General features: G+C 53.8%; 1 protein-coding gene across 1 annotated transcript in view; it reads right to left on the reverse strand.

Moving 5' to 3' along the window:
* Positions 1–259: 259 nt before the first annotated feature.
* Positions 260–13,502, reverse strand: part of ZFHX2 (zinc finger homeobox 2) — a 33,817-nt gene continuing 20,574 nt past the window's right edge. Inside the window, exons 2-10 of the mRNA XM_006883152.1 lie at positions 11,330–13,422; positions 10,598–11,115; positions 9,864–10,104; positions 8,804–8,878; positions 8,322–8,380; positions 6,760–6,960; positions 6,176–6,302; positions 2,517–6,002; positions 260–2,302 (exon numbers count right to left, since the gene is read on the reverse strand). Of these exons, the coding sequence (XP_006883214.1) occupies positions 1,320–2,302; positions 2,517–6,002; positions 6,176–6,302; positions 6,760–6,960; positions 8,322–8,380; positions 8,804–8,878; positions 9,864–10,104; positions 10,598–11,115; positions 11,330–13,373 (7,734 nt within the window). The 5' untranslated portion in view covers positions 13,374–13,422 and the 3' untranslated portion in view covers positions 260–1,319. The remainder of the gene's footprint in view (positions 2,303–2,516; positions 6,003–6,175; positions 6,303–6,759; positions 6,961–8,321; positions 8,381–8,803; positions 8,879–9,863; positions 10,105–10,597; positions 11,116–11,329; positions 13,423–13,502) is intronic.

The raw sequence follows: 13,502 nt of genomic DNA on the forward strand, positions 1-13,502 counted from the left end.
GGTTGTTTGCTAGCCTGTTAAAATACTCAATTTAGCGACCAAAGATGGACTTCATGCTCTTTCCCAGTTACCAGCTCCTGCCTCTCTGATACAAGGCCTGGCTAGGAGAAGACAGGCTAGGTTCGGTGCCTGGAGGATCAATCACCAGACATATGTATGGCAAGGAATTAAAGCCATTTGAGCTTCATAGTTAGGTGGTTTAAAGATACTCTTAAAATAGGGGTGAGGAGTGACACAAAGAGGAGAAAAAACACTTGTTTGTTGGAAGAGTTTTTCTTTTTTTTTCTGTATTTTTGTACCAAGTTTATGTTTTTCTTTAGTTCATTCCTCTGGTCTCAATCTGTCTTTCCATCTCGCTCTTTTGCGCATGGGGTGCGCTCTCGCGCTTATTTTTTTGGTTGTATGTGTTTCAGTTTTTGTTTTTTTTTTTTTTCTAAGAACTTTGGATTTGCCGTTGGTGGGCAGTGCTGGTCCCAGAGGCTGAAAGCCCTCCACTTGGCAGAACTGGGACAAGAAGCGGGCCCACGGCTGCTGAGAGGATCTCTGTGTTTAAAGCCTTTGAGAATAAGTTACTGCAGTTCCCAGGGTGCAGGGTAGGGTTGGCAGAGGGATTCCTGACGGCGGCGGCTTCCCTTAAAGTCCAGGCCGCAGGGTCTCCTCATTGAGAAGGGGTTGAGTGAGCTGGGTACACTGCTTCCCCTGCCAACCTCAAGTTTGGTTAGTTTGGTGGGCTCCCTGCCCATCCCAGGCTCCAACTTTGGGAGTCACTGGGTATTTGGAAAGTTCGTGAGCGGTGTGGTGCTCTAGACAAGGGGGAAGGGCGGGGGGAGTGGCATGGTCTCTTCTTTGCCCCTTTGTCTTGGGTTTTCTTTTGCCTTCTCTCTTTTGGTGTTTCTCAGTCAGTAGAACTGCATGGGCTAACATATGTGTGCGCATTCACACCCGTGTTTACAGGCGATATGGGAGTGCTGGGAATTCAGTGGAGAAAGGTTGAAGGAAGGTGGAATAGATGTGTGGTGGGCAGGGGACACATGTATGAATAACTGGGATGACAAGATGGGTGTGTCTAAAAAGACCTGGGGGCAAGGGGTGTATCTGCAAGGAGGATTTGGATTAGAGTGGCTGTGGGGGCAGGGGAGGAGGCAGGACTCTGCTGGAGGTGGGGTGCGTTGAGCCCACTGAGAGTGGGAATTGAAAGGTTCCCATGAGGTGGGCGGAGCCAAGGGTTGGGGTGAGGGATTTGAACTCCCACCAAACACCCTTTGGGTAGAGAGGGAGCCCTGAAGCCCTCCACTCTGTCCCCATCTTGGTTTATCTGTTTATAAAGCTAGAAGTGTAGAGGTAGTAGTAGTTTTTGGGTTGGAGTCCGTGTGAGGTAATCTTGCTTCCTCTTTGGCAAAAGCCACAGCAGCTGTGGCAGCAGTGGCAGCGTTGGTGACAGTGATGGTGGGAGGGCCCCCTGGGGCTGGGGCTGCCTTGCGCCTGTGAGCCGAGGAGCGCAGGTGGGAGGCCAGGGCTTCACGCCCACTCAGCAGCACCTCACACGCCAGGCAGTGGTAGGTACAGACGGGCACCCGCAGCGGCGGGGGTATAGAACCCCCTGGCCCCCGTCCAAAGAAGCAGAAGGATCTTTGGTGGGCAATGGCGGGTGCCTCCCCATCAAATGCCATCTTGCACTGGCGGCACAGGTAGCGGTGGGTCACGTCCACGGTGGAGATGCCAGCGCTGCCTATCAGCAGCTCGTCGGTCTCACCGGCCTCCCCCTCCCCTGGAGCGGGCAGTTCAGGTGGCTTTGGAGGAGCTGTGGCTGTGGGCTCAGGGGCCTGGGGTGGTGGCTGGAGGAGGGCATTGGGGAGTAGCCCAATGAGGGTCTGAGGTATCACGGGGTTCATGGGAAATAGCCCCTTCTTCATACCGTAGAGCTGTTGGAAGTAAGCCCCCTGCAGCTGGGGGCCAAAGACAGCTGGCGGTGCTGCTCCCCCTGCAGGAGGAAGTGGGAAGGGCAGGAACTGGCCCCCCAGCAGAGCTGGGACAGTAGCTTTCAATGCTTTGAGGTTCTTGAGGGCGTCAGTGGAGGAATTGGTGGGAGTTGTGACTGGCTTTCGCTCACCAGAGACCTTGTCCCCTGAGGGTTCCGTTGGCAGGCCTGGGACAGGGTCAGTGGTGCCTGCTGTGGAGGTGTTGGTTTGCTCAGGCACAGGTCTTTGAGGTAAGGAGCGGCCTGGGCCAGCATTCTGGACCACTGTGGTAGCAGGCAGGACTGAAGGGGCGAGGCCAAGGAGGCCTGAGGAGGCTGCAGGGCCTAGGAATACGAAAAGACATGATAGATTAGCTACTCTGTTCTACTTGTGCTAGATCTGTGTTCATTCATTTCCACCACCTGACTTCTACTTCCCTTCCCCACTACCTCCGTCTTCCAAGACCCTGAAGCAAAGGTAGCCCTCTGGAGAAGGTTGCAGATGAAAAGCCAAGAGACCTGCCCTTGAAGTTCAACTTCTCCCAACTTCCCAACTCACCTGAATTGAAAGGAGCTAAGCTGCCCAGTGGGGGCTGGGTCAAAGCTGAGCCAGACAAGAGGACGGGGGCCAGGCGAGGCAAGGTTGGGGCAGCTCCAAGGGGTACAGAAGTAGGTGTGGTGGTTGGTGGGGCCTTCGTTGCTGAGGGCGCCTCAGGTGCCGGGGCTAAGTCATAGCACTTGTTTTCACTCTTTAGCTGTGCCCGGACTGCCTCCTTGAGCTTGGCCAGGTGCTGGCGGGAAAAGAGATGGCCTCGGCAGGAGACATAGAAATCGTATTTGACATCACAGTAGGGGCAGTCAGTGCGCTGGGCTCCCAAAGGGCCCTCAGTGCTGCTCCCAGGACCCCCAGCTGCTGCCCCCTGCAGTTTGGCCTTCTTCTCCTTGGCACGAGCATTCTGGAACCAGACCTGGATGACTCTCTTGGGCAGCCCAATCTCCTCGCCCAGCACTTCACATTCCTGCATGGTGGGGGTGCGGTAGGCTTCATAGCAGGCCTTCATGATCTTCAACTGCAAGCTGCTCATTTGGGTCCTGTAGCGCCGTTGCCCCATTCCATCAGGAACCCCAGTCCCACCTCCTGCTCCTCCATTGGTCCCTCCAGCCAAAGGAGACTCTGGTTCAGCCAGGCTAGAAGCTGATGAATCGCTTAGGTCCCCTGCAGAGGGACTGCAAGCCTCACTCTCTGGAGAAGCTTTAGACAGTTCCTCTGGGCCTTCATCTTCACTGGGTGGAGGAGGAGGTGGAAGAGGTAGAGGTGGCTCTGGTGTTGGAGTGGTGGCTTCTTTCCCTGGTGGTAGGAAAGGCAGGGGCCCAGCAGCAGTGACTGGGGGGTATGGAAAAGCAGGTACTTCCCTCTTTGGAGTCTCCTTCCCAACCCCATCATCTACTTTGCCCAACAAGAGATTGAATTTGGGGAATGGTGCTGGAGTGGATGTGACAGGGGGTTTGATTGCAGGACTGGGAAGCCCCCCAGGGGTGCTTCGAAACTGGCCTTTTCTCTCCCGGGCCCTGGTGTTCTGGAACCAGACCTGTACCACTCGCTTTTTGAGCCCCACCTCCTCTGAGATGCAGTCAAGCATCTTGCGTGTTGGGTTGGAGTCCTGCATGTACCAACGGTATAGGATTTCCAGCTGCTCAGGCAGGATGGTTGTGCGGAGACGCTTGTCCCTGGGTGGCTCGCCCTCCCCTCCGCCTCCCACTTCACTGCCCGTTGGAGACAGGCTGCCGTCTTCATGCTTTCGTTTGAGGGGTGGCCCTGGCACTGATGGAGTGCCTGGCACCAGAGGATTACGCTCCCCAAACACAAGTAAGGGCAGGTCCATCAGGTGTGGGGGAGCACTGGGCTGTACAGGTGGCAGGAAATGTAGTCTTCGGTGACTGGTCAGGAGGTCCTGACTGGGGAAGGACATGCTGCACTGGTCACAGGTATGGGCTGGAGCTGGGGAGGGAGAGGCCGGAGCCTTCCCTTCAGGCTCTCTGTCTTCTGGCTTGGTTGCCTCAGCTTGGCTCAGCTCCTCACTGTCTGGAGGCTCTGGTGACAGACCCTCGGGCCCTGCTGAGGGTTCAAGGCCTTGTTCCTCTTCTGCTTCTTCCTCTTCTACTACCTCTTCTTCCTCCTCCTCCCCTCTCTCTGCCTCTTCTTCCTCCTCTTCAGGGGGCTGATCATCATAGCATTTCTTGAGGTGTCGCACTAACTCAAAAACACAGGAGAAGGTCGTATGGCAGCGCCTACAACCAGAGGTCCCCCCAGTTCCTCCTCCAGTTGGCATAGGCCCACCCTCACTAGCGTTTTTCCGTGCTTTCTGGCGGGCATTCTGGAACCAAACTACCACCACACGGCTAGCTAGGCCCAAGAGACTTGCAAGCCGCTCCACTTCTCCATCCTTGGGGTAAGCACTGGTCTCAAAGAAAGACTGCAAGGCTTGGGTCTGGAACTCTGTGAACTTGGTTCTGGAGAATCGTCGGCCTGCAGGCACCAGGGGAGGGAAATTTCCTCTGGAGGTTTCTTCCTCCTCTGGGGGCCAGCGACCTCCTGCTCGGCTTCGCTCCTCAGGGGGGCAAGTTCCCCCTGCTTCAGGTTCTGGGACCAAGAAGGATGGACCCAGCTGGGGAGTAGATGAATCAAGAGTCCCATCAGGAGGCTTGGGGGGCTCAGTAGGAGGTGGGTATAGACTATCATAACTCTTTCGAAACTGAGCTGCATAACGACTCAAGGCCTCAAAGGGCAGAAAGCGGCGGTGGACATGTTCCTCGTGGGTCTTGAGGATGAGCATATTGGAGAAGAGTTTCCCACAGGCCCCGCAGGCCAGCTTGTCCCCACCCCCCAGGGCCTCTGGAGGAGGTGGAGCTGGGGGAGGGGGCACAGCCTGCTTTCCTTCATTGTATTGGATCACCAGCTCAAAGCCAAAGTTTTCCAGAAGAGCTTTGGCTGCGGTGCGGGCTGCCTCATTGGGTGTTGGGTGGGATGGTGAGGAAGGCCCTATCTCATTCCCCTCTTCAGTCATAGGGGGCCGCTCCCACTCCTGCTCTGCAGGCTCAGCCTTGGAGGGTGGGGGTGGGGGTGGAGGGGTGGCAGCTGGCAGGGATAGCATAGGTGCAGGCCCAGCCAGTGCTAGCTTGGGTGCCACCTTGAGGTCATGGAGGTAGAAGGGCAGGAATAGCTGTTGCTGCTGGAGCTTAAGCAGTGATTCAGGGACCAGAGGGAAGGGGGGAAGGACTGGTGGGGTAAAGAGTGGGGCTGGGAATCGGTGGAGGTCCATTGGAGGAGGTGGAGGGGACAAGAAGGGCAATCCAGATATAAAACCTCCAGAGTCAGGGACCTTCTTTTCAGTGCCCACCTCCCCCTCAGTCTCGCCTTCCTTGGGCTCTTCTTGGCCTTTCTCTGGACCCTCAGTCTTGGTGTCAGTCTTGGCCCCTCTAGAGCGAGTCTGATGTAGAACCGACCTCATGTGAATCTCCAGTGTGGAACTCTGGTTATAGGAGACTCGGCAGACTGTGCACTTAAAGGGCTTGTCTGTGGCAACAGTGGTGGTAGGTGGGGCACCAGCCTCTCCCCGGGCAGAGACAGAGGGGTCAATGGCAGCCTTCTTCATCTTATGAAGGTGGGAGACAGAATTATAATGAACCAAGAGGATATTCTTCTGTGTGAAAGACTCCTTACACACAGTGCACTTATATGGCCGGGCAGGGTCGAGAAATTTGTCCAGGGCGAAGTTGGTGGTCTTCCTATAGGTCAGAGGATGACGAGAGTCAGGGGGAACTGGCTCTGCAGGGCGAGTATCCCCAACAGTCCCCTCTTCTTCCTCAGCCATGGTGGTTGGAGCAGCCATTTCTTCAGCTTGGACATCAGGCCGGGAGATTGGTGATGGAGCTGGAGAAGGGGGTTGGTCAGGGCTTCCCATGGGCTTCTCTGGGGTTTCAGCTGCGGGTGGGGGAGGCCCAGGAAGAGGATCTGGACTGGCTTCTGGCATCAAGTTAGGGCCTTCTCCTAAGGAAGAGAGAAAGGAAATGAGAAGGAAACATTTCTTTAGTCCAGACCCTACCCACTCATTATCTAGGGTAACTGATTCTTGCTTCAATTACCTTCAGACCTTCTTGGTTCATGGAGCTCGGTTCCTGTTTATTTCCACTCTATGAAGTGAGTTCCCCATTCCTTACCTGATGCCTGGTTATTTCTAGGTGCAGGTTCTGGCCCAGGATTAGGGGGCTCTGGACCTTCCTCCATAGGGCTTAAACTGGACCCAGGCAGCACTTTGGTCAAAAAGGTCATCTCTACAGTGGTGGCCTATAAGAGAAGATATCCAATAGTTTAGTACTTCATTCCTTTCCTCCTTCAAATCCTGGTTATCTGTGCCCAGCTATGTGTCCAGTCTCCTCCTGGGACAGACTTCCCACCCAGTTTCTCTTTTCTCCCCCTCTAGATGTGAAGGCCTGTGCAATTTCTTCTATCCACCTCTTTCCTCAGGTCAAAAGTCACCCTTCCTTGAGGCCACCTGGTCTTCACAGGCCTGATGAAGGGGGTGACTCCCATGCACATGCTTCTGTTGAAAAACTCTTCTCAGGATTCCAAGTTCCTTTTAGTTTTTAAATATCTTAAATGTTACTTTTTTCACCAACACTCCTTGCTTCTTAGTCCATGCTGGCCAAATGAAAGCACTTGTCTGAACACCTGTGCCTCTTGCCCCCTCCTGTGTGACACTGGCAGAACCTCAGCAGATAGTCCTCACCCAGCCAGTACTCACCACAAGCAGCAGCTTCTCCACACACTCAGGTACCACGTTGTGAAGGTGGCTAAGGTGGAAGTGCAGGGCAGGCCGGCCCACTAGCTGCTCCTGGCATAGAGGACATCTGTACTTGGGCTGCACTGCATGCTGGGAGATTGTATGAGCTCTCACCTGGTTGGACTCTGGGTTCATGAAGCTGCAGTATGGACAGCAGTATACCTGGGGGCACAGAAGGGCAGTGACGAGATTTTAGGAATGGTGGGACCCATCATTATACTGTCCTTTGGATTCTTGAATTGCCTACTCCCTACACCATTGCCTATTCCCAAGTTCAGAAGAGCCAGACCTATCAGAAGGCACCAGGTAAGACCCATCCACACATCTTGAAAGCAGCTCCTCCCTCTTTTCCTTTGGACTGGGACAAAGCCCTGGGCTGTAGCTCACTGCCTTCTTTGACCCTCTCCCTCCATCTTGACCACTATTTACCTGTGGTCTTTCTTTGTATCTCTGCTGCTCTCTTTAGTTTTCCAGGTGACAGAATGACCATGTACCTAACTCTACCTTGATGTGTTTTCCCTTTTCTTACCTACCCCATTCTGCTTGAATTAGCTGTTTCCTTTGGGCACTTTCTAGATCCAAAGGCTCCCTCATCTCTACCCACTCTGCTTGCAAAGGTCCTGGAAGAGGGGGCTCTACCTGTCTACCCAGAAGCCACTTCATTCTCCCTCAGAGGTGCAGCAGCTCCCACTTTCTTTCTTTTCTTTCCCTTTTTAAAAAATGTAAACAAATACCACAGCTCCCCCGAGTAACCCAGGAAAAATCTGGTCTGTTCACTCTTCTCTGCTCATCCACACCCACTGTGGCTGGGGAAGCTGGAAGAGACAAGAGGCCCCTGGGTTGCTGGCTTAGATCAGGCTGGGGTATGTGTCCCTGGCACATCTCCCTGTCACCTGTGTCATAGGTCTAGGCCTTAATGTCTCCTTAAGGCTGAGTGTTAGCGAGTGGGAATGTGGGCTAGGGGGTTGGGGTACTGGCTGGGAAGAGGTACATAGAGGAAAATAAGGTATCCAGATGTTCACTTTAATTCATCATCCATGTCCTTGGTATAGACATCTGGAATAGGGCTGCTAGAGGGAACAGAAGCTGGGAAGAAGGGAACCTGAGGACAGGCTATTAATTAGTACAGAGACTTTTCAGATCTGGATTTGCCCACCTCTCATGCAGTTTAGAGAGCTGCAAGGCACAGGATTAACAGCTCAAAACCAGACTGGAAATCCCCTCAGAATCTACAGTGCCAGGCCCGAGTCCTACGGTCCAGTGGTAAGAGATTTGTGGGGATGAATCATCTGGGTTGGTACCTCTAACCTCTGGAAATCCTACAGAAAGGAGGGAGAGTGCCAGAGCAGTCCTCTAGACCCAGGGGGACCCCTGAGTCTAGCTGTCTTGCTGCTTCTAGCTAGGAGAAGGAAAGATATATATCAGCCATGTCCCTCTGAAATTTATAAAGCTCTGCACTAGTCAGAATGCCTAGTGCAAAACCAGACCCCCTTTCAGCTTGTCCCAGCTACCCCTGTTCTGACCGTAGTCTGGTTGGCACTGTCTCCCGAAGGGCCAGTCTTGTTCTCTGCCTCTTCAGAAGCTGAGGATGAAAGGAGAAGAGGTTAAGAGACTCCAATTGCCTTCACTCTTCCTTTCTCAGACACCCCCTCAAGTCCCAAGATGACCAGCTTTTTTTTAAAAAAAAAAAAAAAAGATAATTAGCTTTGTAGTACTAAGTTCCAGGCTTTGGAGAAACCACAGAGCTCTGGTCTGCAGACATGTGTAAAGGGCTGGCAGCCTCTCAGCAGGATAGCCAGATTGGGTCCTCAGACCGAAAACTGTGCCTCAGCCTTCTTGCCCTCTAATGAGCTCTTCTTTCATCAGAGTTGTGCTCTGTCAGCTCAGGAGGCTGAGCATATGGCTTTCGGCAAGGTCCCATGTGCATCAGAGAACATACAATGAATGGTTGAGGGGAGAGAAGAGAGTATAATAATGGATAACACAGATCAGATGAGCAACTCACCCAATTGTTCTGTCTTGGTCTGGGCATCTTTCTCAGGGTTGGGTGGCTCAGATACGGGGGGGCCAGAAGCCTTTCCTGTATGGGGCAGAGGTGACAGTCAGCTTAAAGGGATGATACAGCAGGGAAGGAAGGAGGTCGTAAGACAAAGACAGTGAACAAGCAGCCGGTCAAAGAAGAGATTAGGGCAGAATGGATGACTGATTGTACAGGCAGGAGAGGGTGAAAAGACCCCAAGAAGAACTACTCAGAAGGAAGGTAAGGAAAAATTACAGTGTTAGAACTGGTAGGGACTGAGAGACTGTCTTGTGCAAGTCTGGCATTCTCATTTTATGGATGAGGGAACAATTCTAGCTGTAAGCAAAAGAAATAAGATCAAGCTCATCTGGAAGCAGAGGCCCCAGAAATTTAGTGGGAGAAGCTCTAAAGAAGGCAGCTGTGGTGAGCAGGAGGCGGCAGGCCTTGCTGGGAGAGGAGATTACCACTCAAGTAAGAATTGACAGATGTGTAGGAATTTATTTTCGGTGGCAGCCTAATTAAAGTGTTAAAGTTCTTTAACTCCATTCAGCCCTGCGCCAGGATCGTTAGCTATTGATCTGGGCCCCTCCGGCACTTAACTCCAGCCAGCATATTGGCAATTCAATTAGCACCAGTCAATGCGGTCTGTTCCTCTTTCCTGCTGCTAGTGCCCTCACCCTCGCCCACCCTTGGCCTCTCCAAAACCTTGACACCCATGCCCACTTCCAACAAGCCCTTCCAAACTCTTCTCCTGCTCCCTCTGAACCAATAACCATTCTCGGTTGTTCTTAGCTTCTGCTAATACAACATCAGCTGCCTTAGGGGGACTCTAAGGCCAGCCTTAGGCTGAAGACTTCCTAGGAGATAGGAGGAGGCTGGGAAGCTTGTCAGGGGCCTCTTCCCATCACACTTTACCCATTCCATCTTACCAACAATTCACCACCTTCTTTCCACTTGTTGGTGATGCCTACAGATGCAGTTCTTTTTACCACATCTTTTCTCATCATATTCCCCAGTCCCCAGACCAGGATGCCCTCTTCTTTACCCGGAGACTGCAGCTGCCCATGACTGAAGCTGAGGATGTTCTGGAGAGCTGAGAGTCCTTCCTCGGCTGCTGGGCCGTTCTGGAGCAGCTGCAGACGCCTCTGGGCCTGAGCATCACGGTGAGCAGGCGCACGCAGATGTTGCAACACAGCCAAGCGGGAGGGGGTCTCCCATGCACACAGCAGGCAGTGGTAGAGCCCCAGCTCAGACCCGGCTTCAGCTCCTTCCATCTCCAGCAGAAACTAAAAGTACAAAAAGAGAGGAGCTCAGGCCCACAGGACACCCCTGATGTTATAATTCCTTTGCTTTCTCCAAGGGAGCCTGACTAACTGAACCTCTCTCTACCCATTCTTTCCATCCCCTACAACACTCCTTTCCCCTCCTGTGACCTTTCTGGTATTACTGCTTCTTTTTTTTTCTTCTAGTCTTTCTTTCCATTGATCCTAGAATGTGAATGAAGTGTGGTTTCATCCTCTTCAACTTCTGTGACAGGCTGGGCTGAGCTGACATGGACCCTTCTCTCCAGCCTCTAATACCAGAAGAGCTGAGCAAATGATGAGCTTTACGTCTTCAATCTACTCTTCTTTGGCCTTTCTCCATATACTTTATTGTACTGTGTATGTATACATCCCTTTTTCATTTTTGACTCCTGGATTATTTCCATCCCTGCTCCACTCTGCATCTCTCCTCCATCCCCATCCCCTTCTTTTCTCTCCCCTTAGACCTCATTCTCACCTTATAGATCTGGCTGTTTTCTTCATGGGCTGCACCTCGGACGTGCAATTGCATCTTCTCCTTGCTATTGGACTCAAAGTCACAGATGTTGCAGCGTAGATGCAGGGGAGAGATGGCCCCATAAGGAGCTCCATCTCCCAGGGCCACTGGGGATGGGGTGCCTACAACCCCACCCCCCTCCCGCAGGTGGGCCACCAGCTGGTACTTCTGGGCATGTTTGTCTGTCTTGAGGTGAAGCTGGAAGTTGGCCTTGAGCTGGGTACTGTAGCAGCAGAGTTTGCAGCGGTGGGTGTCACCGGAGACTTCCTTCCATTCAGCTTCTGGAAGGCTGCGGCCCACACTGCAGTGGTAGAGCAACAACTCCAGGCTGTCAGTGCTAAAGGCCTGGCACACCAGACAGCGGAACACCTTCAGAGATGGGTTGTCTTCTGGGGGTGGTGATGTGGGTAGGCCATCAGGAGAGGAGCCCAGGAGCTGACTTGGAGGCAGGTGGGCATCTGGAGACAGGCTGCCAGGGGCTAAGGGACAGAGACAGATTGATGACCCAAAGAAGAAATGAGCCAAGGTGAGTTTGCTCTGGGAAATGTGGGCAGGTGTGTTAACAAGGAAGTTAGTGCTCAGGGGGCTTCATGGTTACCTCAGTAGAGAGCTGACCTCTGGGAGGAGAATAGAGTATTGGTGTGGGGAGGAAAAGAAAAGGGGAGGTGGAAGCAGAACCCCAGGGAACCTTACCGGGTGCAGGGAACTTTCGAGTAGGTGCTCCAAGATGGTGGAAACCATTGAGAAGCAGCTGGGCATCCAGGGACTTATCTGGTCTCAGTCCAGGGCCAGGCAAAGGAGTCTGAGGCTGGCCCAGGGCCTGGGGCCCAAAGTACTGGAAGAGCTCAGGAGGGTTGGCAGGGGCGGCGCCTGGTGGGGGAGGAGGGGCTGGCCCCACCAGCCCGGGTGGCAGACCCAGTGGCAGCCCCTGGTGTAGCATCAGGACATTCTGCATGTGCTTCTCGGAAGTCATGTGGATGCGAAGGTTGCGGGAGATGTTTGTCTCATAACTGCACACCTTGCACTGCCAGGATGATTTGGTTTTGGGTTCTTTGTCCCCTGCAGAGGGCGGAAGTGATACCTCTGGGGGACTGCTTTGCCCACCAGGCCCTGCCTGGAAACCCTGCAGGTTGGCTAGGTGCTTGTCAGACTGCATGTGGATGCTGAGGTTGCCCTTGGTGGTGGTGGAGTAATTGCAGACATCACAGCGGTAGGGTTTATAGCCACAGTTGTAGCTCTCTCCACGGGCTAGGCGGGGGTGAGCCCCACCAGCACTGCAGTAGCTGCAGTGGCTATTACTCTCGGGGTGCTTTTCCCGCATGTGCACGTCCAGGGTCTGCTGGTACTTATAGTGCCAATTGCACTTGGGACACTTGAGTGTCTTGCAGGAGTTTCGTGAGTGTAATAGAGACATGTGGCTGGAGAGGCTGAGGCCCTGGAAGGCTGCAGGGGCTGGTGTATAGTCATCAGCCAGGCGGTAGTGTTGTGGTGGTTCATTGGGGTCCTCAGGAGAACCCACTGGGGAAGGGAGAATGGGCCCCTCCTTGGAGGTGGGTGAGCTTTGGTTGAGTTGGGGGCAGAGCCCTCCATCCTCTTCTTGCCCCTCTGGGAACCAGTCTGGCCCTGCCTCACCTGCTGCCATTGGCAATTCTTTGGCTTGGGTTGGGCTGGGGTCCCAGGTGACTGGGGTTGTGGGTGGAGAGGGTGGGCTGAGGGCCAGGACTTCTTCAGAGGGCAGGACATGGGCCTGGACTTCTGCTTCAGGGGGTCTATCCTTAGTCTGGGCTACACTTAGCTCCTTGTTCATTGTGCTGCTATTGTTGAGGGGTATCTCAAAAGAAGGGCAGACAGGGGATTTTGGTTCCAGAAAGCTTATGAGGGCCATGCAGCCCTTGTCTCCCTCCTGGAGCACAGCTGAACTGCCTGGTAGGCCCTGTTGTTGAACAGGAGTTAGCTTTACCCCATGAGACTCTGTATGGGCTATGAAGGCCAGAGGCCTGCTGAAACCCAGGCGGCACAGAAGGCAGAGCCAGAAGAGTGCCCTGTGGTCTCCCCCCTTGCTCCCTGTGAGGCCATCTTTGGGATCTCTGGGTAGGTTTGGAGCCAGCTGGTAGCTACAGAAAGCTCCATCCCTTCCCTCACAGGTGGCCGAAGGTGGCGCTGAGGTATCATGGGACACAATTTGGTCAGAAGAGCTAAAGCCTTGGATTGGGTCAAAGCCATGTTGAATGTGAAGGGCAATGAGGTGTGTTGGGGGTGGGTGGGCAAGGAAGGTCAGGCTGGGCTCTTCCTTGAAGCCTGCCTCACCCCAGGGAAAGCCCTTTGGTAACAGTTCACGGCTGCCTGGCAGGGACAGCTTAGCCACTAGGTAGGCCTCACCGCCAGCTGTGAAGAATAAGTGGTTGTTTAGGTCCATGGGAGGGGGCTCTTCTCCATCTTCCTCTTTTTCCTTTTCTTCTTTCACCCCCAGATCCTTTGGTGGGACGAGACCACAGCCAGGCTCCTGTTGGGGCTCCCCCATCTCCTTTGGTGGGATGAGGCCACAGCCTGACTCCAGGGGTTGCCCCCCTGGCTCTGAGGGCCTCATGCTCTCAGAGGGAGAGGGAGCGACAGGGGGATCTTTGGTGATAGGATCAGAGGGGGTGTGGGAGGAGGAGGTGTCCAGAGGTGGAGACAGGACATTGTGCCCAGGGGATGGCGCGGTGCCAGAGTGAGTAGACGAGCTAAGAGTGGCCATGATAGACGGAGCAGTGCTGGGGGTTCATTTCAGCTTGACAGCCAGTACCCTGAAGGGAGAAAAAGGAAAATCAGTGTTATGAGTTTGCAAGGGAGACATGACCAGGCATCTGAATTAGTTGACTGGACA

The sequence above is a fragment of the Elephantulus edwardii genome, unplaced genomic scaffold (genome assembly GCF_000299155.1).
Source record: "Elephantulus edwardii isolate Elephantulus edwardi_28Jun2011 unplaced genomic scaffold, EleEdw1.0 scaffold00026, whole genome shotgun sequence".
Classification (NCBI taxonomy): Eukaryota; Metazoa; Chordata; class Mammalia; order Macroscelidea; family Macroscelididae; genus Elephantulus; species Elephantulus edwardii.